The sequence below is a fragment of the Tenrec ecaudatus genome, chromosome 9, assembly GCF_050624435.1.
Source record: "Tenrec ecaudatus isolate mTenEca1 chromosome 9, mTenEca1.hap1, whole genome shotgun sequence".
Taxonomy (NCBI): domain Eukaryota; kingdom Metazoa; phylum Chordata; class Mammalia; order Afrosoricida; family Tenrecidae; genus Tenrec; species Tenrec ecaudatus.
In genome coordinates, this window is record NC_134538.1 from 62,692,576 (window position 1) to 62,720,090 (window position 27,515).

Below are 27,515 nucleotides of genomic sequence, written 5' to 3' on the forward strand. Positions count from 1 at the left end.
CATGCTAACCCCCCTCTTTCACATTGATGTAATTGTTTGTTTTGGATCTTTTGATACCTACCTGATCCTGTCGACGATGCCTCATGATCACACAGGCTGGCGTGCTTCTTCACATGGACTTGCTTCCCTGCTAGATGGCTGCTTGTTTAACTTCAAGCCTTTAAGATCCTAGATGCTGTATCTTTTGAAAGCCAGGCACCATCTGATTTCTTCACATTTGCTTATGCACCCATATTGTCTTTAATGGTCATGTCGGGAAGGTGAGTTTAAAAGAGCTCCAGGTTATTAGAACAGTGTTCCTGTGTATAGGAAGGCCTTGAGTAGAGGCCCAAAGTCCATCTGCTATCTTAATACTTAACATATAAATACATGTAAATTGGCCTCTATCCCTTTATTGTAAATTAATGTATTTACATGCCTATAGCTATACCTCTATAAATAGCTTTTGCCTCCTACTTCTCCATTTCACCTTCCTCCTCTCCCACTACCATGCTCACTCTCCACTCAGCTCTCAGTAATTCCTCTCGGACACGCTGCCCTTGATCACACCCTACCAGGCAGTATACACCCTCCTCACCATCCATTTTAGATCTCTTGTTGTTCCCTGATTCCTGAGTTTGTTGGCTTCACTACCACCACCACTAAGCGCCCCCCCACCGTCTTTCCCATGTCCCCCTCCCTCCCCACCCAGACCTGCCAGTCCCGTTTTTTCCCCCTCGAAATATTCATCCTGCCTGTCTTATATAGAGAGACATAGGGCAAAATAAAAAACAAACAAAAGACCAAAAAAAGCAAAAATCAAAACCATTAGTTAGTTCCAGGTCTGTCTGCTGACCCTTATGTTCGTTTTCCCATCAAGTGTGATGAGGTGCCAAGCCATGTTCCCCAAGTCAGAAATCTAGTTTCAGAATTCCTCCGGGGTTTGGTTATTTTGCTTCTTTGGGAATTCTTGTGTGACCTTCTCCACTCCTACCTCACCCCTAGTTTGAGCTTCTGTATTCCCAGAGGGAACAAGCAAGCACACAAACAAACAAACAAAAACCAGACAAAACTCCACATTGCTGCTGAGGCCCAAGTTCCAGCCCCTGAACTTGGATCAAAAGTGTTTCTCCTGGATCCTGCATACGTATTTTAATTCTTCCCATAGAGATGTCTTGAATAACAACAGTCCCATTTGGAGCCCATTCTCTTCATCAAGAAGCATCAGGAAGAAGTGTCTGAAGTCCTTCCCCAGAGAGGCCATTTTACAGCTTGTTTTACAGGCTGAGGGCTCTCTTACTTGGCCACTTTCTCTGCGGTCACAGCTCTTTCAGCCACCCACCTGGGGAGGGGCCCCTGGGCACCTTCTCTTCCTGGCAGCAGCTCTCATTATTTTTCTTGCTCCAAACCTTCCTGAAAGTCCCCTGAAGGTCATCCGGATGTCCTACCTCTTTCAAAGGGAGGAAACAGAATCCCCAGACAGTTGAGAAGGTTGCAAACAATTTAGCAGTCCACTGAGCCAGCAGCAGGGCCCCGCATACTTCCCTGTGCGTCCTGGGGTCTGCTTGCCTCTGTCTTGTCTCCTCCGTGCTGTCTGAATTGCACTGCTTTCATTTTACTCCTTGTCCAGGTTCCCTGTCTTCGTGTCTGCTCCAGTTCTCACAATATCCACTTGGCTGGCCCACCCAGAGGCCACTGCTCCTGCCCTCATGACCACACAGGTGTCGCCTCTCCAAGTGGAAGTGCTCTCGGAGGCCGTCCTCTCTTGCAGGTGTGAAGGTTGCTCCAAGCACCAGGAGCAACCCAGGTCCTGCCAGTGTTTGTAGGGGTTCTGCTGGTATCTGGAGGGATGACCCCACCCATCTTAAACAAAACCAGTGAAGCAATGCTGTTCTTTACTACCAGTGACTTGATTCCAACCCCTAGTGAGCCCAGGTAGGGATTCGGGGGATGGAAATCTTTCTAGGAGCAAACAGCCTCATCTTTCTGCCCCAGAGAAGCTGGTGGGTTCGAATCACCCACCTTCCAGGTGGAATCCCACACTTACCCAATAGCACCACGGGGGCTCCTTCATTGTCGTTAGCTTGATGGACTAAGTCTCTGGCTTAGTGCCACAGCCGTGATTAGCTTTGGCTCTCACTGTTGGGATCCGCAGGGTTGCCAGTCACTGGATCCCAGAAGGAGATTGCCAGCTTTCTTCTGAGCCTTAGTCTGGATGGTCCAGTATCATAGCAACATCTATGCCCCACTGAGACACAGTGGTGGCTTCTACACAGTGCACTGGCTGAGACGCACACCAGGGGGGCCTCAGGAAGATGAGCCCTCCATCACTGAACCAACCATCAATGTCCCCCTCATGGGTGGTGGTAGGAAAAAGCAAATGAAACCAGGCAGATGAGCAGCTACCCACTCTGTAAGGAAGTAAGGTCAACTTCCGCACACACCCCTACCTTTAAGTATCAACACATGCGTACACACACACACACACACACACACACACACACACCACCACTACCACCTCACGACCATAAGCAAACTGTTACCTAAGAAAATGTGTTTAATTATCAATACACAAGACACACAAGACACACACATGAACCACCACCACCAACTCATGACCATAAGCAAACTGTTACCCAAGAAACTGCGTTTTAATTGTCAGCATAAAGAGGAAAGGTCAGGTTTTGTTATAACAAACCCCCCTCCCCCCCCCCGTGGTAGAAACGGTGCCACCCTCATCGTCCCCCAAGCCCATCTTAATTGTTTGGACGGCACAACTTCTGGATTTCCTCGGCGAGCCCCAGGCAGTGCAGGATGCGCTTCTTCTCGGCAGCCAGCTCCTTCTCAGAGAACTGGCCCAAGAGTTTTTGGACGAATATATTTTGGTCTTTCAGGAAAATGTTCTTATTGATTCCGACATTGGGCATGTTCTCCAGGGACCCGGATTTGAAATGGAAGCTCAGATATCGGTTCCGCTTTAGGCCGGGCCCTTTCTCTTCAGTCCACGTCAGCGGGCTGCAGAGGAGACACAAGGTAGTGGCCACTCAGGTGCCTGCTCTTCCTGGCTCGGCCCACACCAGATGCTCACCCCCCCCCCCCGCTCCGCCCCCGGCCCTGCCCCGTCCCCCAGGCATGCAGCTAGTGCTCAACGTGGGACTGTGTGTTCCTACCTTTCCTGTCAACCTTAAATTTATCCAATTGTGTCACCAAGCAGCAAAACAAGCCCAATGATGATGGTGCACAAATATCAGTTTGTTATTCTGTGGTTTTTACCCTGAGTCTCGTAAATCCCTCCCAGGGAATCAGGCCACAAGGCACCTCCATGTGGACGTGGACTTACAAGCGACAGAAATACCAAACTCCCACCCCTGGTTCAAGTCAGCACTCTGAACAGACAGACATCTAAACTCTGTCCTTCTCAGGGCGGGCACCACTCTTGCCTCCTAGCAGGCAAGAACTCTGCTACCAGCTTGATGAAAACTAGAGAAATCTCCCGAACAGCCGCTGATGCCGGAAAGACGCTTGGTTAATTAGATTGCATGGGTATAAAACCTGTTTCCTTCCGGTCTGAAAACAAAACAGCATTGATTTAAAGGCTGTTTAAATCAGAAACAAAAGCTACAGATTTTTTTGCACCTAAATAAGAGTATCTTCCGTTGGAGAATACTCCTTCCAATACGTGCTGATATGTAGGCCGCAGGTTAGCTTTGTATTTGAGACCTCTGAACAAGTTACATCCTGGTAACACTGAACTCAAAGAGCTCTGCGGGTAACAACTGCTGCCCCCCCTTGGCCCCAGGGGAAAGACGGGCCTTCCGCTCCCCAAGTCCCACTCGGCACCCTCCCGGGCACCTGCAGAACTGACTCGACGACAGTGAGTTTAAGTTTTGAGAATGATCAGGTATAAGTTATCATACTTGTTTTGTGGACTTTATTTTCAAATATTTTACAATCTTCTAAATGTTGCCGTGTTAATTATTGTTGTTTGTATGCCATATCTGATTATATGAATTTAATCTTTTCTTACTGTCAAATAGCTGAAGCTCTTTCCAGGCCCTTAGTGAATGCAGCACCCTGGTTGCAGTCAATCTCGTCACATGCTTATATATCAGCTAATATAGTGTGTGTGGGTGTCCACATACTCTTCTTCCTAGAACCAAGGCTCTTGGCTTCCAGATGCCTCTCTGCTTTCTCTTTCCTTCACTACCCCCACTGGGTGGACCAGTGTCAAGGAGAAGGCGTGTGCTACGCAGTAGTGCTTAGAAAGCCTCTTGGCGCCCATAAGGCCTTTCAGCCTTAGAACCCTTCAGAGAGCAGTTCCCGTGTGTCCTGGAGGGCTGCTGAGTCCGAGCAGACTCCATGGCAGTGGGCTTTTGGGCGGCTTTGGCCTGTCTGAAGAGGCAGAGAGCTCGCTCGGGGGTGGAGGGCCAGCCCCTGTACCCCTCTGCCTTCTGTCTTCCTCCTTGCTAACACTCAGCCCCAGGCCTCCTTGCCTACAGTCTCTCCCAACGGCCTCACCTCTTCTGTTCCGTCTCCAAGCACACAGTCATCTTCATAGACTGCTCTTCCTTTCGCTCCACCAAGGTGGCAGACACAACGGAAAGCTCCCCAAAGAGGGCGACCAGCCAGGTCAGGCGAGAGATGCCACTGAATGCCGGGAAGCCGAACTGCTCTTCCTTCAGAGGGGCAGCTGGGGGCGGGGGGGGGGGTCGCAAACATGGTGAGAACAGGAAGCCAGGGGAGACAAGCCAGGGGATCGGGAGGGGGCGAACAAAGACACACAGGGCTAACCTGATCTCTTCCTTTAAAGCCGCGCCCATTCTCTGTGCCTTAAGTTCCATCCTGTTAGTAAAAGTATACTGAAGTGTTTTCTGGGACATCGGCGCCAGCACTGACTCCGTGGCAGTGAGAGTGAAGGGTCAGAAGCGTGAGCTCACCTCTGGCGCTGCCACCTGAGTGCTTTGTGAACGTGGGAAGCCACGAGTGTCTGTAAGCCACCGTGTCTCTCTCTGTGGGAGGGCTCTCATAAGGGCCTACATTACACGCTGCTTTCCCCAGGTTCACCTACTCAGCACAGGTCCTGCTACAGAGTAGTTGCCACGACTCATATCATCATTTTAAAAGATGAACATGGATTCTGAAAGGAACTGATGAGGTTCCACTATGCTTTCTGGAAGCTCATGGAACACGCATGGGACGTGCCCTGTGGATAGTGGCATACTCTGGAGTCTTCCTCTGGACCCACTCACCAGTGGTGTTTGCCCTTGTCGGAATGCTAACTACAAGGTCAGAAGCTTGAAACCACAGTGCTTCTCAAGAGAAAGACGGGACTGCCTGTCCCCGTAAAAAGTTAGTCTCAGAAACTCACAAGTGCAGTTCTACCCTGTCCTATAGGGTCACAGTGAGTTGGCATTGACTCGAGGGTGGTGAGTTTGGGGGTTTGGGGTACTGAAAACCCGTAGGAGAAAAGTAGCCCCAATACACTGTAGGGGAGCCAGGGAAAGCTACAAGGGTCGAGTTCTTCCAGTGGTGCCCTCAGGAGCAGGGCCCACCAGGACACCTTCTTTCTCAGGAGTCCTAGTAGTGCAGGGGGTTAAGCACCAGGCTGCTAACCACAAGGTGAGCAGTTCAAACCCATCAGCTGCTCCATAGGAGAAAGATGAGACAGTCTGATTCTTTAAAGATTCGCCGTCTCGGAAACCCCACAGAGCAGGTCTATCCAGTCCTTCCGGGTTACCAGGAGCCAGTTCAAGGCCAAAGCACTGGTTTTAACGGAGCTGCTCAGAGAAGGCCTGGCATCAAAGAAGCAGCCTAATATGCATGAATCAAGCAATAAGGTGCTAGTGGGGGGCTGTGTGTATACTGTGATAGGTAGGTTTATTGTGCCAACCTGGCCAGTGAACACATGGGATTAATTGAAGGGCAGAGAGATAAATGGCTCGCCGAGCCTCAACTTTCTTGTCTCTTATTCTCTGATGATTGGACCAGTGTGTGGCTGTCTTAGCTTGTTCCCTGCCTCGACTTGCGAGCTACACTACCTGTGGGACACCTAACCCGTGGACTGTGTTGCTGTAATTTGAGGTTCTTTCAAGACCTGCGTCGTCACACCATTGGAATTTACATCTCTTGAGCTGGGGACTGTCGGACCCTGTCATCTGGCTGACTGCTGGTGACCTGCCTTGCTGTTTGCTGCCTGTTCCCGGATAGCCCGGATTGCTCTACAGAGGACTACCCAGTGGCCCTCAAGACTTGAAGGACTGCCAGGGTCTCACAGGAGTGAGTTGCACTGAGCCATTTGTACTGATTTATAGATTAGTTAACTGTTTATTTCTTATGCTATCTATCTATCTAAATATATATAAAATCATTAGTATCCTGGTTTTGTTTCTCTAGAGAACCCTAATATTCTGTTTGTTCTCAAAGAACGCATAAACCCTTTTTTCATCAGGAATCCACCTCCCCTGCCTTATAAAAAGACCCACAGAACGATGCGCAATGTCCTGCGGAGAAAAGCTACAACCGGGAAGATTTCAGGAGGGAGCACTTGGCCTCAGAGACTGGCGCGGAAGCATCGATGTGCTCTTGATTTTGCACACGCCTTGTTACCCAAGGTCCACCGAGGAAATAAGTCTCATTTGGAGGAAGAATCAAAACAGCTATTTTCATTACTCATTGAAGCACAGGAAAATTAAATAAAATCAGCCCCGGGTCTGAGAGTCATTAGCAGAAAGGAGTCCCAAAGCGCGTTCTAGGAACCTGGGATGGGACCGGAAAGGCCTTCTGGCCCCTCCACTGGGGAGACCTGCAGCCCCCTAGAACTGACCTGTGAAGAGGAGCGATCCCTTCAGCAGGTCCTTCCCCACCACTTCCTTTTTCAGGAATGCAAACTCTTCCATCAAGAGTTCAACATGCTCCTCGTGTAGGATTTTTCCTGTCGCGAAGTAAGAAAGGCGATTATTCAGGGACTCCAACAGAAAGTTGAACACCAATGCTGGTCACAGAATTCCTCGGTCGTCAGAAGGGACGAACAACCCGGGCAGATGCATGGATAACAAAGTGTGGTCCATGCAAACCCTGGCACCCTACTGAGCCACACAGAGAAACACACGCCACAACATGGATGAAACCTTCAGCTCAGAGAAATCGGTCACCAAAGGACACACACCATTTGAGCTGTCATTTGAAATATCTAGAACAGAAAAATGCACAAAGAAAGTTATTAGTTGTTTTTGGGGTGTGCATGGGAGGAGAAAATGGAGAGTCATAGTTTAAGGGCCACTGAGTTTCTGTTAAAAGTGATGTAAGATTTGGGGAATGGACACTGGCGACAGTAGTACAATATGGTGAATGCAGTTAATGTCCATGGAGTGTAACTTAAAGCTGGTTAAAATGGCAGACTTCTAGTTATGTATCGTTTAGGCAGTCATGGTGACTTCTGGATAGTGGAGGTACATTCTGGAGTCTCCTTCTAGAACAGCAGAACCCACTGGTGACATTCTGATACACCCCAGCACAAGTTCTAAGCACCAACAGAGGGGAAACCTGAGAAAGAGGGGTCCACTTGTCCCTAAAGGCAAGATGATCAAGCCAAGTGTTAGCTCCAGCCCTGGAAAGAAGGGGGCAGTACAGCACCAAGAGCTAGAGCCCAGGTAGACACTGGACCATCTGGATTAAAAGAAGGTGCTACAATTGAGGGGAGGGGGAGGGGGAGGGTAAAGGGGAGCCGAAGTCAAGGAGGTCACGAACAAAGAGAATGGTTTGACACTGATTGTGGTAACAATTGTCCAACGCTGCTTCACATGATTGAACTATGGAATGTTATAGTATCTGTACCAGCTCTCAATAAAATGGTTTTGAAAAACAAAATCAGACTTCATTTCAAAACACTGGAAGAATCAGATGATTAAAAAACAAAACAAAGCAAGTGTTAGAGGGAGGATACAGCCTTAATATTAATAACTAAAACTGATTATAAGAAAAAGTTAAAATATTTTGCTTTTGTGCTTGTTTTTTACATCTGGACCAGAAGCTTCATGAACTACTGTGTGATTAAGCACACCTGAAGTACACAATCTTCTATGTTTGCTGAAATGATGGTCACCTGGGCTGATCCAAATTTCTTCTGGAACTCACATCTCTGCAGTTTACCGTATGTAAGTGACAGCTCAATTTAAAAAGACAAGGGTCATGCCATTCAAGGTGTTCTCTGGGTGGAGAAGATGTCATCGAAACTCAAGTTTCTTGAAGGGTCTTTAGAGCTGCTTTTTTAGAAGAAAAGGGACTCGTTCCTTAGCCACTCTCCTGACAAAGCGTGCCGGGTCACTAGTTTAGTCAACAATGCTCAAGTGCTAGCAACATTTGTACCACTTGTTGTTATAAACATGGCAAGTGTCTGGGGTGAAGCATGGCGCTGGAGAAACACATCTTCTAGTTCTGAGAAGGCCCAGGGGCAGAACAAAGGCCAGCCCACGGCTGTTGACAGTGACTCATTTAAGGTTGTGTCTTAATTTTATGAAAAGGGAACTGTCAATTTTGCTCCACCTGTGATACTTAAAATGCCGAAAGGACCCTAACCATGCATCAGTCAACCACGTAGCACCCCATGCTGGGAGTGTGCTCTCCAAGTGAAAATGCCAAGACAGCACAGGTCTCGGAAAGTTCTTCATGAAATTGAGACCTTGATTCCTACAATCGACTTCCTACCCCTGGAGCAGTACAGCATTTTCCCTTCCCGTGGAGAGATTTTGGAATCCTTCAACATGGTTGGCATGCTTGGCTGCTAACCTAAAGGTTGGAGGTTTTAGTCTAGCTGCAGGAAGACCGTCCTGGTAACCAACTTCTGCACTTGCCACTGAAAACCCCAGGGGATGCAGTCTACTCTGACAAGCATGCCACTGTCCTGAGTCAGAGCTGACTTGACGGAAACTAGTTTGACCGGAGAGCTTTCCAGCCATCTGTGTGATCCATTAGACTTGAAGTCAACGACTCACACATCTAATGGGCTGCAACCTAGGACTGGACAGGGGTTTGTTCTACTTGCACGCCGTGAGTCTGGCTCCTAACGCAACAACGGCAGCTCTGGAAGACTTGGCAGGTTAGCAATTAGGCTGCTAACTGCAAGGGGGGCGGGGGCAGTTAGAAACCACCAGCAGCTCTTGGGGAGAACGAGGAGACTTTCTGTGCTCCCACAGAGTCACAGTTTTATCACCCCACAGGAGCAGGTATAGGGTTACTATGAGTCTGAATAGACTCATTGGCAGTTTTTTGGGGGGGAAAGAAACAGTCATAATTAGACTATTGGGCCTTGCTTTATTTATTCAATGACCTTTGCCATTCCACAAAAAGCTCCTTTTGGTAAGTATGCAGGATTGAATACGGTGGTTATCTCCTGGGCTCTGCCTTCACTTGCAGCAGGCCCTGTGGGGCGGTTTGTGGTCGTCTGGCAGCTTGAACTTCTCAAGGACAGGGTATCTCTTTGGCTCCATAGCACTGAGCACACCATCCATCTCACACTGGGAGAACCGTCATGCACAGGTGCTAGGCCTGCTTCCAGAAGGAGCATGAATACCTTCCTAGAGCACAAGTCATTCTTTGGTGAAGAGGTCCCTTCCTCGTTTTAAAAAGTCCATTCATGATCCGAACACATCCACCCGGTTATGCTGGTTTAAGGGACAACTTACAAAGCCCCAGTGTAACAATGGTCTTTGGTAGTTTCTTGTTTTTTGAAAAAATAACTAAAGCCATACTTAATTCAGATTTCCTGCACTCTTCCCAAGTGCCCCAGAATCCCACGCAGGACACATCACATTTGGTTGTGGTGTCTCCCGAGGGTCTGCTTGGAAGGGTGAAAAGTTGTCCAGACTCTTCTTGTTCATGAAGCTGGCGGCTCTGAGAAAGGCTAGTCAGGTTATTTTGTAGAATGTGCTTAACTAGATCTTGTCTCGTGTTTTTCTGCGGAAGAATGTCCCTCAATTTGATTGTGTCTCATGTTTTTATTCGGACTACGACGGTGTTGGCAAAGAAAAGCACAGAGGCCAAGAGCCAGACTCAGCGCATCGCGGTGGGGCTACAAGCTGTCAACAAGACCCATCCCGCGCACCTGGTGAAGGTAGTGCCTGGCTGGCTGCTCCACTGCGAGGTGGCTCGTGGCCCGCTCCCCACTGCTCTCTTCGGAAGGAAGTCGCGAGGCACAGCACTTTCTCTCTTTGAAAGAACAGCCTGTATAGTACCCATATTCGAAGGAGCTTGATTTGTCAAATTGGCGTCCTTTCATTAATCTCTCTGCCCCTGGATGAAATTCCTGTACTTAGAATTGTGTCCAAAAATCCAAGTGTCCTCAAGAAAATGTGTCCCACGGGTGCTCCTGTGCCCTTCCCATTGCACTGCACGGAAAGGCTCGTGAAGCCGGCCGGCTGATGCTCACCATCATCTGGGCACTACGGCGGCCAGCAGAGCTCTCCCTTGGCCACATTCCTTTTCCCTTTGCAATTCACGAGACTTCTGTGGGCTTTCCTTTGCAATCTTGTACTTACTGCACAGACATCCATGTCTCGAGGGACATATAGGAGTAAGTCAAAATATATTGCTGTTGGGGTCCCGGCTCTTACATACACCAGTTGTTGCCAACAAGATGGCATTAAACCATGCCGCTGCCAGCAGTGAATGGCTTCAGACAAGTTCCCTCAGGTATGTGTTTGCCTTAGTACCTTAAAAAAAAATAGGTCCAATCAAAATGATGGTTGCTGAAGGGGTCTGCTGTGGAAGCTAAGTTCAAGTGGGCCGAACAGTCCTTTCTTAAGGTTATGGTATCTCTAGGGATTGCGAAGGAGTAGTTTCGATACATCTTTTCAAAGAATGATGCTGGGGACTTCCCAGTTGACATTTTAAGAAAATGGGAAATTGCATCAGTGAGGACAAGATCAGGGAAGCGGTGCCAAGAAGATTGTTCCATCATGACAATACATCTTCTCATTCTTCGAGGGTAGCGAAATGCAACCTAGGCACCCTCCAGCCCCGTTACTTCCCCGTCAGGCTTCTTTTTGTTCCTCAAACTCAAATAACATTGAAAAGGAACTCAATTTGCTTCTCATGAGGATGCCAAGCGGCCATTTGCTGGGTGCAAATCAAAGACTACAGCAATCTTCATGGAGGAATTAGAGGGCTGGAAACACCAGCCTTAGAGGATATGGTGGGAAACAACAAGTTAGCATTTTGGTATTTTTGTTGAATAAAAAACAAAATATAACTCACTGCTATCAAGTCAATTCTGGACTGGACCATAGTGACCCTAGGGGCCAGGGTAAAGTTGACCCTGTGAGTTTCCAAGACTCTAATTCTTTTTTAAAAAAATCATTATATCAGGGGCTCGTACAAGTCTTATCACAATCTATATATATATATATATATATATATATATATATATATATATATATGTATATATATATATATTGTGTCAAGCACATTTGTTGTCATCATCATTCTCAAAACATTCTCTTTCTACTTGAGCTCTTGGTATCAGCAACTCATTTTCCCCCTCCCTTCCCAAGCCCCCCTCCCTCATGAACCCTTGATAATTTATAAATTATTATCACTTTGTCATATCTTACACTGTCCAACATGTCCCATCACCCACTTTTCTGTTGTCCATCCCCCAGGGAGGAAGTTATATGTAGATCCTTGTTATCAGTTCCCCCTTTCTACCCCACCCTCCCATCACCCTCCCGGTATTGCCACTCTCACCACTGGTCCTGAAGGGATCATCCATCCTGGATTCCCTATGTTTCCAGTTCCTATCTGTACCAGTGTACACTCTCTGGTCTAGCTGGATTTGTAAGGTAGAATTGGGATCATGATAGGGGGTGGGAGGAAGCATTTAAGAACTAGAAGAAAGTTGTATGTTTTATCATTGGTACACTGCACCCTGACTGACTCGTCTCCTCCCCGTGACCCTTCTGTAAGGGGGTGTCCAGTTTTCCATAGATGGGTTTTGGGTCTCAACTCTGTACTCCCCCTCATTTACAATGATATGATTTTTTGTTCTTTGATGCCTGATACCTGATCCCTTCGACCCCTCGCGGTCACACAGGCTGGTGTGCTTCTTCCATGTGGGCTTTGTTACTTCTGAGCTAGATGTTTATCTTCAAGCCTTTAAGACCCCAGACGCTATATCTTTTGATAGCCGGGCACCATCTTTACAGTAGAACGTGTCTTTCTCCCAAAGAGTGGCCCGTGGTTTAGAACTGCTGACCTTGAAGTTAACAAACGTCTCTCTGTGATTTTGCAGCAATAATTTTGACTTGCCCTCGTACAAAGATGAGGACTTTAGAGTTCCCCAAACTCTGCATCTCTTCATCTATGTTTTCACTCAACAACCACCTACTGGAGAACTGCCTGGATTTCTGGCCAGATGAGAAAAGTGGACCTGGAGCACAGCCCAATGCTGCAGAGAAGGGAGGGTGACTTCCGCAAGATCAGTCTGTGTTGCTGATGAGCACAAGGTACTTTCTTTGGTGGTTTTCATTCGGGCTGTTCACATACATTGTTCACATAGCTAAGATCTTCAATAGCCAACGCTGAAACAGACAGTTTATGATTTAAGCTTCGTTTGATTCGCTTCTTCAATCCCTACCCATTCTAGCTCATCCCAGTGGCCTCCACAGAGGGGCTGCCCAGGTATTACACACCATGAAGACCTCAGGAGGGCAGTGTGGCTTCATGGAAAAGGTGTGCACTTCAGAGCTCAACGGGGAAACATCTCTCACCAAGGATTTCTAGATTTATTCAAAGCACGTGCGTGATGTACTTATTAGCAGGGTTCCCAACTCCTGGAATGTAGCCGATATTTAATACACGATTGTTCCCCTGGAGACACCACAAAGCATGTCTAAAAGATAATACGTTACTTTGATTTGAGCATTTTTACATTTGTAATACAAACATCACATCAACAAAACCAGAATCCCATCAAGACACTCGCATATTCGAAGCTAAGTCATAGGCTGCTTCAAAGTAACAGAACACAGGCTTGCAAATTCCCACCCACTCTTTCGCCTTGCCACCCCAGACACAGTCCCTTGGTACCCAGAGCACAGGGTGGAAGGGGATGTGGAGGAGGAGTCCAGTGTAATCAGGGCAATGTATCTGAAATGGGAGTTGCATTCTAAAGGGATACAGGATGGTACCAAAGCAACCCTGCAGACAGGAGACAGAACATCCATCACCTTTCTCCTCAGCCAGCTCCCAGAGTCCCTGGGCTGCCGCCCGCGACAGTGTCATGGGGTATTCCACAAGGACATGCTTGCCAGCATTTAGGAACTGCCTTTGGGAAAGAAAAAAAAATTCAGCATAAGGACAACTTGAAATAATCTTCACTAAAATTCCCTGCACCACTTATAACAGATTGCTAAAAATACCCAGGAGCTTTACAGGCTGCCCCCCACTGCCCCCATTTGTGTACAAATATTTCATGAAGAAATCTCAGTGGCAAAGAGTATTGAGGAAATCACTGCCATTATGCTCTCTTTGTAAGGGAAAGAAGATGGAAACATTTCTATGTGCTATTACATCTATGAAAATGACTTTCTAGTTATGTTTTTACTTTTATTCAACTGTTTACCAGGCTTTCTACTCCCCCAAAGAACCATAGTCTCGGAAACCCACAGGGGCAGTTCTCACCGGTCCTGTAGGGGTGCTATGAATTGGAATTGACTAGATGACCGTGAGTGATGGTGAGTGGCCACTTCAGGAGCGCTGACGGTGCAGTGGCTGAGTGCTCAGCTGATAACTGAAAGGTTGGGGTTCAAGACCATCCACTGTTCTCCAGGAAAAAGATGTGGTGTGGCATTTACAGTCATGGAAACCCCATGGGGCAGTTCTATACTGTCCTTTAGGGGCACTATGAGTCAGAATGTATTAAGACATAAATTATGATACCACATGGAGCTTTAAATAAAGACTGGGGCAGCCAGCTTACCCTGGAGAAAGGCAAGACTATTTCACTGAGGATATTTGAACTGGGTTTTGAAGTATGCCTAGGGGTTTTCTAGGTACAGCAGGTTGAGAGGTGTTTTATAGGGCTCTGTCCATTCGGAAGGGAGAGTGAATTTCAGTATGGCAGGAAAGTGAGCTACAGGGAGTCGTAGGATGAGGCTGTATAAAAGTTGATGGTGTCTGACTTATGGTCAGGACTTTGGATTTTATTCTACAGATAACAAATACCATCTAACCAGAAAGAGTCGGCATTCACTCGGACTCCGGGAACCCCATGTGTGCCACAGTTAGAGCTGTACGCCATAGACTTTACTTTCTTTCCTCTGTATCGGAACGGATGGCCAGTTTCACTGGCATTAAGAACTGCCAGGTATACAAGTCTGGCTTGACCAGAGGATGTACATTGGTACAGATGGCAACTGGAAACACAGGGAATCCAGGACAGATGACTCCTCCAGGACCAGTGGTGAGAGTGGCGATGCCTGGAGGGTAGAGAGAATGTGGGGTACAAAGGGGGAACTGACTACAAGAATCTATGTATAGCCTCCTCCCTGGGGAGGGGAAGCAGAGAAGAAGGTGGGAAAGACATCAGACAGTGTAACATATGACAAAATAATAATAATTTATGAATGATGAAGGGTTCATGAGGTAGGGGGAGTGGGGAGGGAGGGGGAAAATGAGCAGCAGCTATTAAGGGCTCAAGTAGAAGGCAAATGTTTTGAGAATGATGATGGCAACAAATGTAAATATGTTCCTGACACAATGGATGTGTGTGTGTATGGACTGTGATAAGAATTGTACGAGGCCCCCAAAAAATGATTTTTAAAAATTAAATAAAGATACATTTTTAATCCTAAAAAAAGAACTGCAAGATGCATGATTAAAAAATAATTTCCCATACTATAGAAATACACATCAAACTCCGTTGAGACATGTACTGCCTCCCCACACTGCAATTTCAAATAAAGCGTAGAAGAGGGTGTGCACTTCAATGACAGGCTCAGCTCCTGGCAAACTTTGAAGTACTCAAAGAGTATCAACTTAACATTCTTTTTTATTTTTATCTTTCAGGTGAGTTATAAGGTTTCCAATGGCTGATATTTTGGAAGAAACTCACCAGGCTTTTCTTCCAAGGCAGGTCGGGTGGTCTCAAACCTTCCAGCTTTGGTCTGGGAGCCCCCATATTAACTACTTGCCTCACCTAGGACTCCATTATATAGATAACATGGTTCCAATACTTACAATCATGAGAGTTATGGGGTCACCTTTTTTTTTGAGGGGAAAAAAGTTCTGGTGCCAAGAAGGTTAAGGAACTTCAAGCAGAGCCAATAATGTCTATCCCCACTGGAGCTGGAGTAAGCCTCAACCTCCACACCTCATTGGCATTGTGTTGATGGCAACTCACAGTGACCCTATAGGGCTGCCTGTGTGGGTTTCCAAGGCTGTAACTCTTTATGGGAGTAGAAAGTCTTCTCTTTTGCCTGCAGAGTAGCTGGTGGTTTGGAACTGTTGACCTTGCGGCTAGCAGCATAATGCACTAGGGCCCCTAATGAAGTGGTCAGGGCAGCTCACGTTAGGAGTAGGCTCAGAGAAAGGAAAGCAGCCATGTTAAAGGAGGGAGCCTGTACTGCTGGGTCAGCAGCTACACATGGCCTGGGGCTCCTCCTCCCATTTCTCGGGGGTGGGGAGACACTTCTTCCTTTCTCCCCCAGGTCCACAGGCAATGCCATTTCCCCCTTTCCATTCTACCACTACTTCCTCACTAGCTCATCTTGTGGCTGACAGAGCCTTCACAGTAAGGGAGCGTAGAGATGTTTCACAATACTGCCATTGCAGAAGATCCAATGTTGTAAGAAGATCCCTAGAAAGGAATGATGGTGTTTTTTGCCAAGCCACAGAACATCTCGTCGTGTGCCCAGAAGCAGCAAGCACTGTTCCAACTGCTTCGGACAGGTGTTTATCCAGAAATGAAACACGTCAATGCTTAATGTCCGCAGTGCTTTCTGGGACACCGAACTGAAGAACTCTTAAAGGGCAGTGGAGATCTCAGGGGAGAATTCTCGCCCTCCACATAAGAAACCTGGATTCCATTTTCAACCCAAACTGCTCATGAGCAGCCACCCCCATCTGTCAGTGAACGCCTGGGTGTTTCTAGAATGCTAAACAGGTTTAGACAGCGCTCCCAGACTAAGAGAGGCTAGCAGACCTGGCAATCTAGTTTTGAAAACCATCGCAGGGAAACGATGGCTCACCAGGGCCCCATCCTGTTATGCACTGGACAGCCATGAGTCAGCAAATAACACAAGAACAAACACCGTATATACTCTAGTATGAGCTGACCTGAATATCAGCCTGGGCACCTAATTTTACCACAAAGACTGCATAAAAAATGTGCAGAAAAACTCAGCTTATACACAAGTATATATGGTAAATAGTTTTAACATTTGGGCTATTTTTAATGGGAAGTAAGAGCATTTCTAAGGTTTTCTAGGAAGAATTTAAAGTAGACCCCATGATAGGAGAGGGCTTCAGAAGTCAGGGGAAAAATCCATTAGCTTGAAACAAACTTTAACGGTTTTATTGACACATAATTCACATAGGACGCAGTAGTTTAAACGCATGGAAAAGAGGTGTGCAAGCATCGCTACAGTCCAGTTGTGTCCAGTTTTTTGTCTTGGACTCATCTTAGCCCCGCTTTCCGCCAACTCTCCCCGCAAACTCTTAATCCACTCACTGTCTCTATAGATTTACCTACCCTGGGTTTCATATAAAGAAACACATACCAAATCCCCCACCCACCAAAACCCCAACCCAATAGCACACCAAATAAAACGGGGAAACCTCAGTTGGAAAGCCTGTATCTAAAATCGCTGAGGCGCCCTGCTGACTGAGGTAGCTGTGTGCAGCTTCGGCTGGCACAGCGTCTCCAGGGGCCTGCTCAGCTGGGTGCAGGGAGGCCCACGCGCGCACTGAGACAGACCTGATGTAGTCCTCGTGGCTGGCGCTCTCGCTGCAGACAAAGGCCACCTCGACCTCCTCGCTGGAAAGGGCATCTTCCAGAGAAATCTGCGGGACTCCATTAATGCTTCCAAGCTCCCGCCTATTGGAGAAATAACAGAAACACGACCCACAAAAAAGTAGGCAGAAGATGTGCTTACAATACACGACACGACCCTTCTGCCTTCTGCCCAACAATGTCTTAATAAGCAACTTTTGTAAATAAAAAAATGATTAATCTCCACCCCTTCCCCACCTTTAGGGTTATTTTCCACTGTGGTATAAGGAAAGGGGCTGAGGCAGGAGTCAGGAGACCAGGCACTACCGCTAGCAGGGTGTATGACCCTATTATGAGTTTCTTCAGGACCCCTGGTCATAGATGACTCCTTGGGGGCAAAAAGGGGGAGCTTAAAATTTTCAAGGTAAAGGAAAGCTTGTAACCTTTCCACCTGAGTGTCCTGGGACAAGCTATGTCACCTCTCTATGGTGGTGTTCTTATCTGTAACTCGGGTAGCTTTTGTACATCTGCCCAATGTGGGTGGTGCTAAAGTGATGGTCCCGCAGAGGATGTTGCTATGACAACTGATGCAGCATGCAGAAACCAGCCTCATTCAGGCCAGTCCTTCCTATGCCCACTGGGTCGACCCACCCCCATCCTTCCCACCTATGCCTTCACAGACTAGCAGGGCTCTGCACACTCCAGCTTCTGTCCTGGCCCTCGACAGTCCCAGACCCAGCCAGGCCTGTGGGGGCTGATCCTCAATACAGTCCTCTGGAATGACGCTGGACCTGTCTACCCTCCTCTGAGAGATCCCCGTGTCCTACTGGGCTTCCCATGAATTATGAGGCAGAAAGCGGGTTGAGGCACCTGGACACGAAGCCAATCAGGTTCAGGAACGCCGAGGAAGCATGTGAGTCCCGCAAGTCCCTCATCCGCACTGAGCCGGCTCTGCCGACGCCAACCACCACCACGCCAAACTTCTTCTCGGGCTGAAACAGAGGGGACCAAGTAGGGGGCTGAATGAGCCAAGCCCCTAGCAGAGAATGGCAGAATCAGACGATGTAAGTGCAGCCGGGAGTCGGGCTGGTAAAGAAAGGTGCCAGGGCAGAACAACCACTGAGCTGGCTTCTTCCCTGGGCCACACGGTGCTCCCCAAAGTGAGGGCTCAGAGAAGAGTCAGCTGCACCCCAAAGGGAGCTGTTCTTTCTAAGCCATGCCACTCGGGGTCACTGAGTCCCTCCTCCAGCGGATGGGTGAACCAACATGGCTAGGAGTCCTTCAGGTTCTATAAGCACCTAAATGCCCAACCCACGAGATGTCCATTTACTCAGGATTCCCATAGGCTAATCCCTCTCTGGGGCTTTTTCCCTCAGTGGTGGTCCCTGGGGGGTGCTCCAGGCAGCTGGAGCACTGGGCTGCTACTGAAAGCTTGGTTTGAGCCTGCCCAGGGACATTATTGAAGAAAGGTGGGAGATCTGATGCAGTGGGTACAGGGACTGAAAACCACAAAATCAGCAGCTGAAAACCACAAATCAGTTCCTGGGAGGAAGAGGAGACCTTCTAGTCTCATAAAGATTTATAGTCTCAAATAAGCACTACACATGTTCATGACAGCACTGTTCATCACAGCAAGAAGCTGGAAAGAGCCCCAAAGCCCATCAGTGGAAGAATGGATAGAGAGACATTGGCACACCCACACAGTGGAATACTGTGCATCACTGACAAACAAGGATGGAAGCACAAAGCATCTCACAACATGGATGGACTTGGAGAACATTATGCTGAGCGGTGTTAGTCAATCACAAAAGGACAAAGAGCACATGAGACCACTACACTAAGGATCAATACCAGGGTCATTATGGATCAGAGTCCACCCGATGACACCTAACAACAACAACAACATGATGAAATCTGGTATAATGTAGTCACTTCCAAGTTGAGATCTGCTGTGAACAGCCAACGAATGGAGAGGACATTTCCTCTGGGGATCGGGTGGCTGCTCCCGGTATGCAGACTTGCTAGAGACGCTTGCATTTTGCTACTGATATGGCTCCGTGTGGCTCATCATCTGCCCTCCTGCAGGGAAGCGGAATTACATGGCATGGCTTCTCTACCCAGTCTGTGGAACTCTCCAGGAAAAGGACCGTAGGAGCCTGTGAATAAAGTTTACAGGGCTTTAATGAGGGGATGGCCAGTTGTGCCATCCTGCTAGGTATAAAACAGCCATCTCAGAAGCAGGAACAGAGAATCTCAAAACCATCAAGAAAAAAAAAAAAGTCATGAGTACGGAGTATAGTAGCGAACTTCTCAGCCCAGAGAACAAGTAACGCTGAGTGTCTTCCGGCAGGAGGCGGGTTTGCAGAGCAGGAGGCGGGTTTGCAGAGTAGGGTGCTCTTCGGGTGTTTATCACAGCTAAAGGAGCTTTGTAACTCTTGCCTGAGCAGGGAAGATGCCAAGGGCAACATGGCTGAGAATTAGGACCGGAGAGAAACACACCTGCCTACCTGGCTGAGATAAAATACTTCAGACAAACGAATTTTATCCTTAATGCTTCTGACCCTGATATGTTACAACCTGTTACAACGTATGAGTGTTATCGGTGAGTTCTTTGTCGGCACTGCGATAGATTCTTGAACCTGGTAGTGAGGAGTGTTTTGAAGGGATGGTCGGTCAGTGTAGAGTAAAAGTTGGAGAGTGGAGGTATTTGTGAACTCTGTCTCACCAGTATAATCCTTGGGCAGAAGTAGAGTTGGAGTCTCCATCTCCCTCCAGCAGAAGAAGTTGGACGTGGCACCCATGCCGTTTCATCACCTCCAGTTCTTTGGTTTGATCCATGGCCTGTCATCTTGCCTGCTCACCCTGGGAGCCACCAGTCACCTGCCTTCTTACATGCCACCTTGCACGCATTCATTTCTGAAGTCAGAAGTCTGCCGTGTAACCTCCTCTATCTTCATTTCATCAGCGCCTGCAGCTGTGTGAGTCCGGAGAAGCCTGGCACCTGATGCATGGACTTGGAACTTGCTCACCTCTACAACTGGGTGAGCCACTTCCTTGAGCGAAATCTCTTTGTATAGATACATACTTTCAAGCATCGCTGGTTTCGCTTCTCGAGAGAATGCAGCTTGAGGCAAAACATACAACTTTGGCTTGGGCCGTGTGGAAGAGTCAGTGATGAATCCCTTTAGGGTTTGGCTTAGAAGTGGTTAAAATCAAGCCCTAAAGGTATTGTTCCCTTGAAAAGTCAATATGCATTGACCAGATTTGAGTTTAAAAACTCTGGTATCATAGCAACTGGGCTCCTTTTGGGAACACACGGACATATTTTTGAATAAAATCACATCCTGGATCACTGCGTAAGCCTCGTGGCCTCTCTGTGGCATGTCCAAAGAAAACTGTAAATTACATGGTTCTGTTACGCAGTTGTTAACCCCACGTGTGACAGAGAAATGAGTTCTGCAGGCTTCTCAATGAAGTGTTTTAGGCAATGGATCACCATAGCAACTGGTATGTTAACTCCTTACACGCTGCTGAAGACTCCTAACCTGCTCTGTAGGTACTGGTAAAACCTTGGGGGTGGAAACCACAAGAATCAGGGGGAAAGAGGGAGAAAGATGACCAGGAAGAGAGGGCCTGCAACTTGTGGGGAGGCTGGTAAGACAGGCACAGGAGCAGGGCAGTGTAGTCAATGGATTGCGTAAAAGCAGCGAGAAGCAATGTGTACTTCAGGAGAGTGAGCCTGTGGAGTGTGCCCTGGGGAGGGCCAGCCTGGAGGGAGCAGAGAGAGCAAAGCCCAGAGGAGAGCATCTGAGAAGGGACCAGAGAGACAGGCAGAACATCGCGCTGTCCGGGGGGCACGTTTAGGAAGGGAGAAGTCAGAGTACCAAACACTTCAAGGAGAACATTTATACCAAATCTGGCAATACTGAGACTCCCGGTGAACTCTGCCTGAGACGTTTTCTTCCCAGAAAGAACAAAAGTCAGACCCCAGTGGGATTAGGCATTAAAGGCAGGTGTGAAGGTAATCATACTGAAGGACATGTGGTGAAGGGATAAGAGAAAAGAGACAGAAGGGGAACTGGATCTAGGAGTGTTTTACAAATGTTTACATGTGGAGAGGGAAAAGCCAACAGTGATGAGCGGATGGAGTGACATTCTAGGGCAGAAGCGTGGATTGATGGACTAGGTTGGATCAGCTTAATGTGAACACAAATGTTTTATTGTTTCGTTAGAACGCAAACTACCAGGAGATTTGGAGTGAACCACAAAGCCTTGAGCTAGGGAGATCAGAGGCAAAGGGAAGTGGTGAACGGAGGTTCGTAACAGGTAGCAGAGGGCTGGCGAGGATAAGACAGTGAGGAGACCACACAGGGGAGACTTGACTGTGGACCACTCTGTAGCTTTTGAGTTTCGGGGCCACATACATATATTTCTGTGGTGATGAAACTAAAACTTGAAAGACAAAGTTCCTGGGTGACCCTAACAAAAGGATGAGGATGTCTGCTGGTTCCAGCCGACTCTGACTCCAGGGGACCCTGCCGACAACAGAGCAGAAGGCTCTGGGTCCCACACATCTTCTGAGTCTCCTTTCGCAGCCAGTGCCGTCTGTGTATCTGAACGCCCTCCAGCAAGGGGGCTCATGTTCGCACGGTGTCGGATAACACACTACTGTGGCCCACACCGTTTCACTAGCTAATTTTGGGAAGGAGACCAGGCTTTCCTTCTTAGTCTGCCTTGGTGTAGAAGGTCCACTGAAACCTGTGCACCTAGGGTGAGTCTGCAGAAATATTGGTAGCAGAGCCTCCAGCATCACAGAAACACAGCAGCGCCCCCAGTACTCTTGCCGACAGGGGGAAATGGAAAAGTTCAATGCAGCCATGTATTTCAAGAAGCATATCTCTAACGGCAATGTGGACAGCCAGAAGATCAACAGATCTTGGAAGAAGTACAACCAGAACGCTCCTTTGAAGTCAGGATGGTGAGACTCGGTTTCACATACTTCGGACATGTTATCAGGAGGAACTAGTTCTTGGAGAAGGACGTCATGCTTGGTAAGGTCGAGGAGCAGTGAGAAAACTATGAGTTGAAAAAAATTCAACTTACGGAGTTGAGTTGACACAAGGGCTGCAACAATAGGCTCCAACACAACAACTGCGATGCTGGCACAAGACTGGGCAGTGTTTCCTTCTTTTACACAGAGGGTTGCTGTGAGTTGGGACTGACTCCACAGCCACCAACAATAACAAACCTTTAAAGGAAGAAGGAAGATGACAGGACAATAGTAGCTTGACAGAATATAATGTCAAGAGGAATGCTGTTTTGTCCTGAAGAAGGGAGAGCCTAGAGCATTTAACGAGGGACGAAAAAGAGCTAGTGGGAATGAGAATGTGAGTGACGCAGCGAGTCAATGAGATCACTGAGGCGGTAGCTCTGCTGGCATAGGGGTTACGCAGTGGGTTGCAGTCCCGAAGGTCGGCAGTTTGAAACCACCAGTCAGCTCCACGGGAGACAGACGGTCCTTTGCCCTCCCATAAAGAGTCACAGTCTTGGAAACTCACAGGGGCAGTTCTACCCTGTCCGATAGGGTCGCTGTGAGTCAACATGGACTCAATCAATGGCCGTGACTAAGGAGGCAGAGAAAGCTGTGAGCAGGCACACAAGGATACAGCTTTCACCTTCCCAACACCCAGTGCCCCTGCCCCTGCCATGCCCAGCCCAGCTCCCAAGAGAAGCTGCTTCTGGGGTGTCCCGAGTAGTCAGTTAGTAAAGTCTCTGCTCCTTTGACACTGTAGTCAGCATGCAATGGGGCGTTTTTTTTTTTTTTCCAGGGAGGCTGAGTCTGCTTTATTAGGAAACTTCGAATTGGGCTTGGGTTGTCCAGCATTCCCAGAATCTCAGCCCACCCCAGTTGCATGGGAATGCAAAGTCTCTCCTGGCCGGCGTAGTGCCCCAACAGACTGGACTGGAAAACACTCCTAAGGGTCAACAAACGATCCTTGAACTACAAGCTTTTCTTTCTTGATGTGTTTTGTTTTGTTCTTTGTCAGTGGTTTGTTGTTGTTTTGTTGTCTGGTTGTATACTGTTGCTTTGTTTTCCTCTGTCTTGTTTCCGTGCATGTTATTGTTTCCACAGGTCTGTCTAAATAAGACAGGCTAGATGAACTATCTGGAGGAAAAACAACAGGACTGACAGTTCCGGGGGGACTTGGGATAGGAGGGTGTGGGGGGGGGGTAAGGAAGTGGTGTTAACAAACACAAGGACAAGGGAACAACATGGGACCCAAAATGGTAGTGAGGGGGGAGTGGCAGGCCTGGTAGGGAATGATCAAGGGTAAGGTTACGTAAAGAAGTGGTATAGCTGTAACCCAGGTGGGGACGGAGCATGGTAGTGGGGCAGGAGGAAAGTCAAGGGAGAAGGAGGAAAGAGCTAGGAGTCAAAGGGCATTTATAGAGGTCTAGACAAAGACATGTAAATATGCAAATATATATATGAGGATGGGGAAATAGATCTATGTGTCTATATTTATAGGTTTAGTATTAAGGTGGCAGAAGGACCTTGGGCCTCTACTCAAGCACTCCCTCAATGCATGAATATTTTCTTTTATTAAATTGGCACTCTATGATGCTCACCCTCCTGACACAACTGCTGAAGCCAAAGCAGGTGAACAAGTAAATGTGGTGAAGAAAGCTGATGGTGCCCGGCTATCAAAAGAGATAGTGTCTGGGGTCTTAAAGGCTTGAAGATAAACAAGCGGCCATCTAGCTCAGAAGCAACAAAGCCCACATGGAAGAATACACCAGCCTGTGTGATCGCGTGGTCCCGAAGGGATCAGTTATCAGGCATCAAAGAACAAAAAACCTTATCATTCGCTGCACACCTCCATGATACGATCACCAAAGACAAACAGGTGCATAAGCAAATGTGGCGAAGAAAGCTGATGATGCCCGGCTATCAAAAGTGATAGTGTCTGGGGTCTTAAAGGCTTGAAGGTGAACAAGTGGCCATCTAGCTGAGACGCAATAAAGCCCACATGGGAGAAGCACACCAGCCTGCGCGATCACGAGGTGCCAAAGGGACCAGGTATAAGGCATCATGCAAAAAAAAATATATTTATATATATTACCATAATGAATGAAGGGGAAGTGCAGAGTGGAGACCCAAAGCCCATTTGTCGGCCACTGGAGATCCCCTCATAGAGGGGTTTAGGAGAGGAGATGGGTCAGTCAGGGTGTGATGTAGTACCAATGAAGAACACAGCTTTCCCCCAGATCCTGGATGCTTCCTCCCCCCAACTACCATGATCTGCATTCTACCTTGCAGGACTGGATAGGGCAGAGGTTGTGCACTGGTGCATATGGGAGCTGGAGGCACAGGGAATCCAGGGTGGATGATACCTTCAGGACCAGGGGTGTGAGGGGTGATACTGGGAGAGTAGAGGGTGAGTGGGTTGGAAAGGGGGAACTGATTACAAGGATCCACGTGTGACCTCCTCCCTGGGAGACAGACGGCAGAGAAGGGGGGAAGGGAGACTCCAGATAGGGCAAGATATGACAAAATAACAATCTATAAATTATCAAGAGCTCATGAGGGAGGGGGAAGCGGGGAGGGAGGGGATAAAAAGAGGACCTGATGCAAAGGGCTTAAGTGGAGAGCAAATGCTTTGAAAATGATTAGGGCAAAGAATGTACGGATGTGCTTTATATAATTGATGTATGTATATGTATGGATTGTGATAAGAGTTGTATCAGCCCCTAATAAAATATAAGAAAAAAATTCTCTCCTGGCCGACCAAGTTTCTAGAACTTCTCCGAGTCCAGAACAAACTGAAGTTCGGGACAGCAAACAGCCCCCCATGAACTCCCCCAGGAACAGACAAACCTGCCTGTTCCTAATCCGGGTGCCTGGCCGTTCCTGCGCTTTGGAGCTGGGTGGCGTGTACCGTGCTGTCTTCCTGGCCCCTGAGCCTGGGTGCCCCTTGCTGCCCACACCCTCAGTCCTGCAGAGAACGGGCAACGTGGGCCCAGCCCCCTGCCTTGCCTCTGCAGGAGTCGCTTTTCCCAGCCCGAGTGGTCTATGACCTCCTGTTCTTCTTCATCGTCATCATCATCGTGCTGAACCTCATCTTTGGGGTGATTATCGACACCTTCGCTGACTTAGGGCCGTGGGTGAGACAAGGACCTCGCCCAGGCCTTGTGCTTCTCCTCGGGACTCTTGGGGGCAAACTTCCCCTGCAGTGTCTTCCACATGCCTTTATTCATTTCCTTCCATTCTTCCAAGGTGTCTGTGGACAGGACGAGCCTGTGCTCTGCCAAGCACAGGCCACTGAAGCTTGTGTCTCTGGGGCCAGGGGGCCTGGGTTTGTAATAGTTTGAATGGAGCCGTGCTGAGCTCTCGTACATCTGATCACAGGCTTCAGGCTCTGCGATCTGCGTGTTCTCTCCCTCCCGAAAGGCCTGGGCTTCCCGCTGCCACAGGTAAGCACCCAAGTACAAGCCCCATTTGGTCTCGTCTAAGGGCCATTCCTCACCAAGGTGGGGCTTTAAGAGAGGAAGTTGCCCGGTCTTCTGCTAACTGTGAATGAGGCAGTGTGTGGCCATCTGCTGCTGGTGGTCCCCTAAAAGTCACAGGGGATGCAGCCAACCGGCAGATGGAGAGCAGAGAAGAAAACGTCCTGGGTCCTGATGTGCTTACTGAGCTGCCTGGTCCTCCTCAAAGCCCGAAACCCGTCATCTGCCTGGACTTCCAGGAGAAAAGCCGGCCAAGTTGGGCGTCCTCATGCTTGCAGTCCAGAGAGCATGCGCTGGGAACTAACTCTTCCACACAGACCAGAAGAACCAGACAAGCGGGCAGGCAGGGACTCAGGGAGACGGTGTCTGTTGCTTCTATTTTTTTTCCTCTCTTAAAGCAAAAGGTAAACCAGATGCCAAGAGTGAGGAAGAAGACGAGGGGGCATGTGGAGCACAGGGAGACAGTGGCTTAAAATCCTTACTGAGGAACATGAAAGTGGTTTGGTGGGACCCTGGCAGGCAGACAGAGCGGAAAGCCCAGGTGAGGGCTGCAGACCTCTCTCTGTCAACTGCAGCCAGCAGAAAGCTGTGCCTTTCACCTCAGATCCTCACATCCTGTGGGATTTGCCCACAGGATGGGGAGAAGAGTTGGAATTACCAGCCCAAAGGCACTGAAGTGCAGGGACTGGGCTGAGCTTAGGAGTGAAAACGGGATGGCGTTGCTGGGGCACGAAAATCCAAAGGGACCCAGAGGCTCAGTATAGATGACTGAACAGTCGTAGTGGAAGGGACAGAAGCTACAGTCAAGTCCTCATAACCAAGTGTCCCCAGAATAAGACAAGGCAGGGCTCACAGTCCCGCACCCTCACCCCATCCGTGAGTGCTGGTTCAGGATTAGCTCCGGAGGGTAAATTCTAATCTCACTGAAGCTGCAAGCTCACAGATAGGAACGCGCAGGGGCTGAATGCTTCTCTATCACCTAGACCATGTGGCCAACAGCACGCTTATGGCGAAATGTGTTTCAAGCTCTGTGGGAGGAAGGGCACTGCGTGCAGGGAGAACAAGGGTCCCTTCGAGGAAAGTATACCTTAGACAGATCTTGGGAGAGAAAACTCACCTCTGCGTTCATCTTGGCCTGTCCCTGCAGTGGCTGTGAATACAAGAGAAGAGGGTCAGGACTCTGGTGGTGTGAGCCCAAACTCCAGGCAGATGCCGCCTTTCCCCCCCCCCCCCCTCCAACCTGGCTTTCTGTCCTGCAACTTCCTGTCCCACCTGCCTCGTTGCCCTAAGTCCCAGCCAACTAGGGCACCTGGGCCAGTCCCGGCTCCCAGGGGCTGCTGGGGCTGGCTTCCTGCAGCTTCTCCAGTAAAGGGACTTCCAGCTACCCAGGCCCATCTCCTGTCTTGTGCAACAATGTCAATGTCTGTGCCTTTAAAGAGCTACAGTCTCAGGCACCCGCGAGGGACGTTCTGCCCAGTCCTTCCTGCAAGGTTGCTATGAACTGGAATGAACTCGATGGCAGTGAGTTCAGTTTGGGTTTATCTTTTAATGGAACAAGCGAGGCAGTAAGAAATAATGGAGCAAAAGGGTGGTGGCAGTTCCCCAGTGGAATTCTCACATTCCATATAGGAGACTTAGGAGCCCTGGTGGGGTAGTGGTTACATACGCACAAAGCCACTAACCTCAAGATCAGCAGTTCAAAACCACCAGCTGCTCTGTGGGAGAAAGAGGAGGCTTTCTACTCCCGTGAAGAGTCGCTTTCTACTCCCGTGAAGAGTCACAGTCTTAGAAACCCAGAAGGGCAGTTCTACCTTGCCTTATAGAGCTTTTCTGAGTAGGCGTCGGCCAGATGGCAGTGAGATGTCGGAGACCTGGCCTTGAAACCTGGCCACTGCTTGTCAGTCAGGGGAAGCTGTGCGTGGGTACATGTGGCTGGACAGGTTTTCAGTGGAGCTTCCAACCCAAGACAGACTAGAAAGAAAGGGCTGGCAGTCTACCCGGGAAGCCAAGCATCAAAAACTCTATGTATCACGACAGTCTGAAG

The 27,515-nt window shown here is 48.6% G+C and overlaps 1 protein-coding gene across 3 annotated transcripts in view; it reads right to left on the reverse strand.

Moving 5' to 3' along the window:
• Positions 1-2,690: 2,690 nt before the first annotated feature.
• Positions 2,691-27,515, reverse strand: part of BLVRA (biliverdin reductase A) — a 43,904-nt gene continuing 19,079 nt past the window's right edge. For 2 of the 3 annotated variants that reach the window (XM_075558161.1, XM_075558159.1), the window contains exons 2-8: positions 26,589-26,621; positions 17,834-17,955; positions 16,949-17,068; positions 13,200-13,297; positions 6,803-6,910; positions 4,498-4,669; positions 2,692-2,994 (exon numbers count right to left, since the gene is read on the reverse strand). In XM_075558161.1, coding sequence (XP_075414276.1) covers positions 2,736-2,994; positions 4,498-4,669; positions 6,803-6,910; positions 13,200-13,297; positions 16,949-17,068; positions 17,834-17,955; positions 26,589-26,600 — 891 coding nt within the window. In that variant the 5' untranslated portion in view covers positions 26,601-26,621 and the 3' untranslated portion in view covers positions 2,692-2,735. Of the gene's footprint in view, positions 2,995-4,497; positions 4,670-6,802; positions 6,911-13,199; positions 13,298-16,948; positions 17,069-17,833; positions 17,956-26,588; positions 26,622-27,515 lie in introns of all 3 variants that reach the window. The other variant, XM_075558160.1, reaches the window with a different exon arrangement.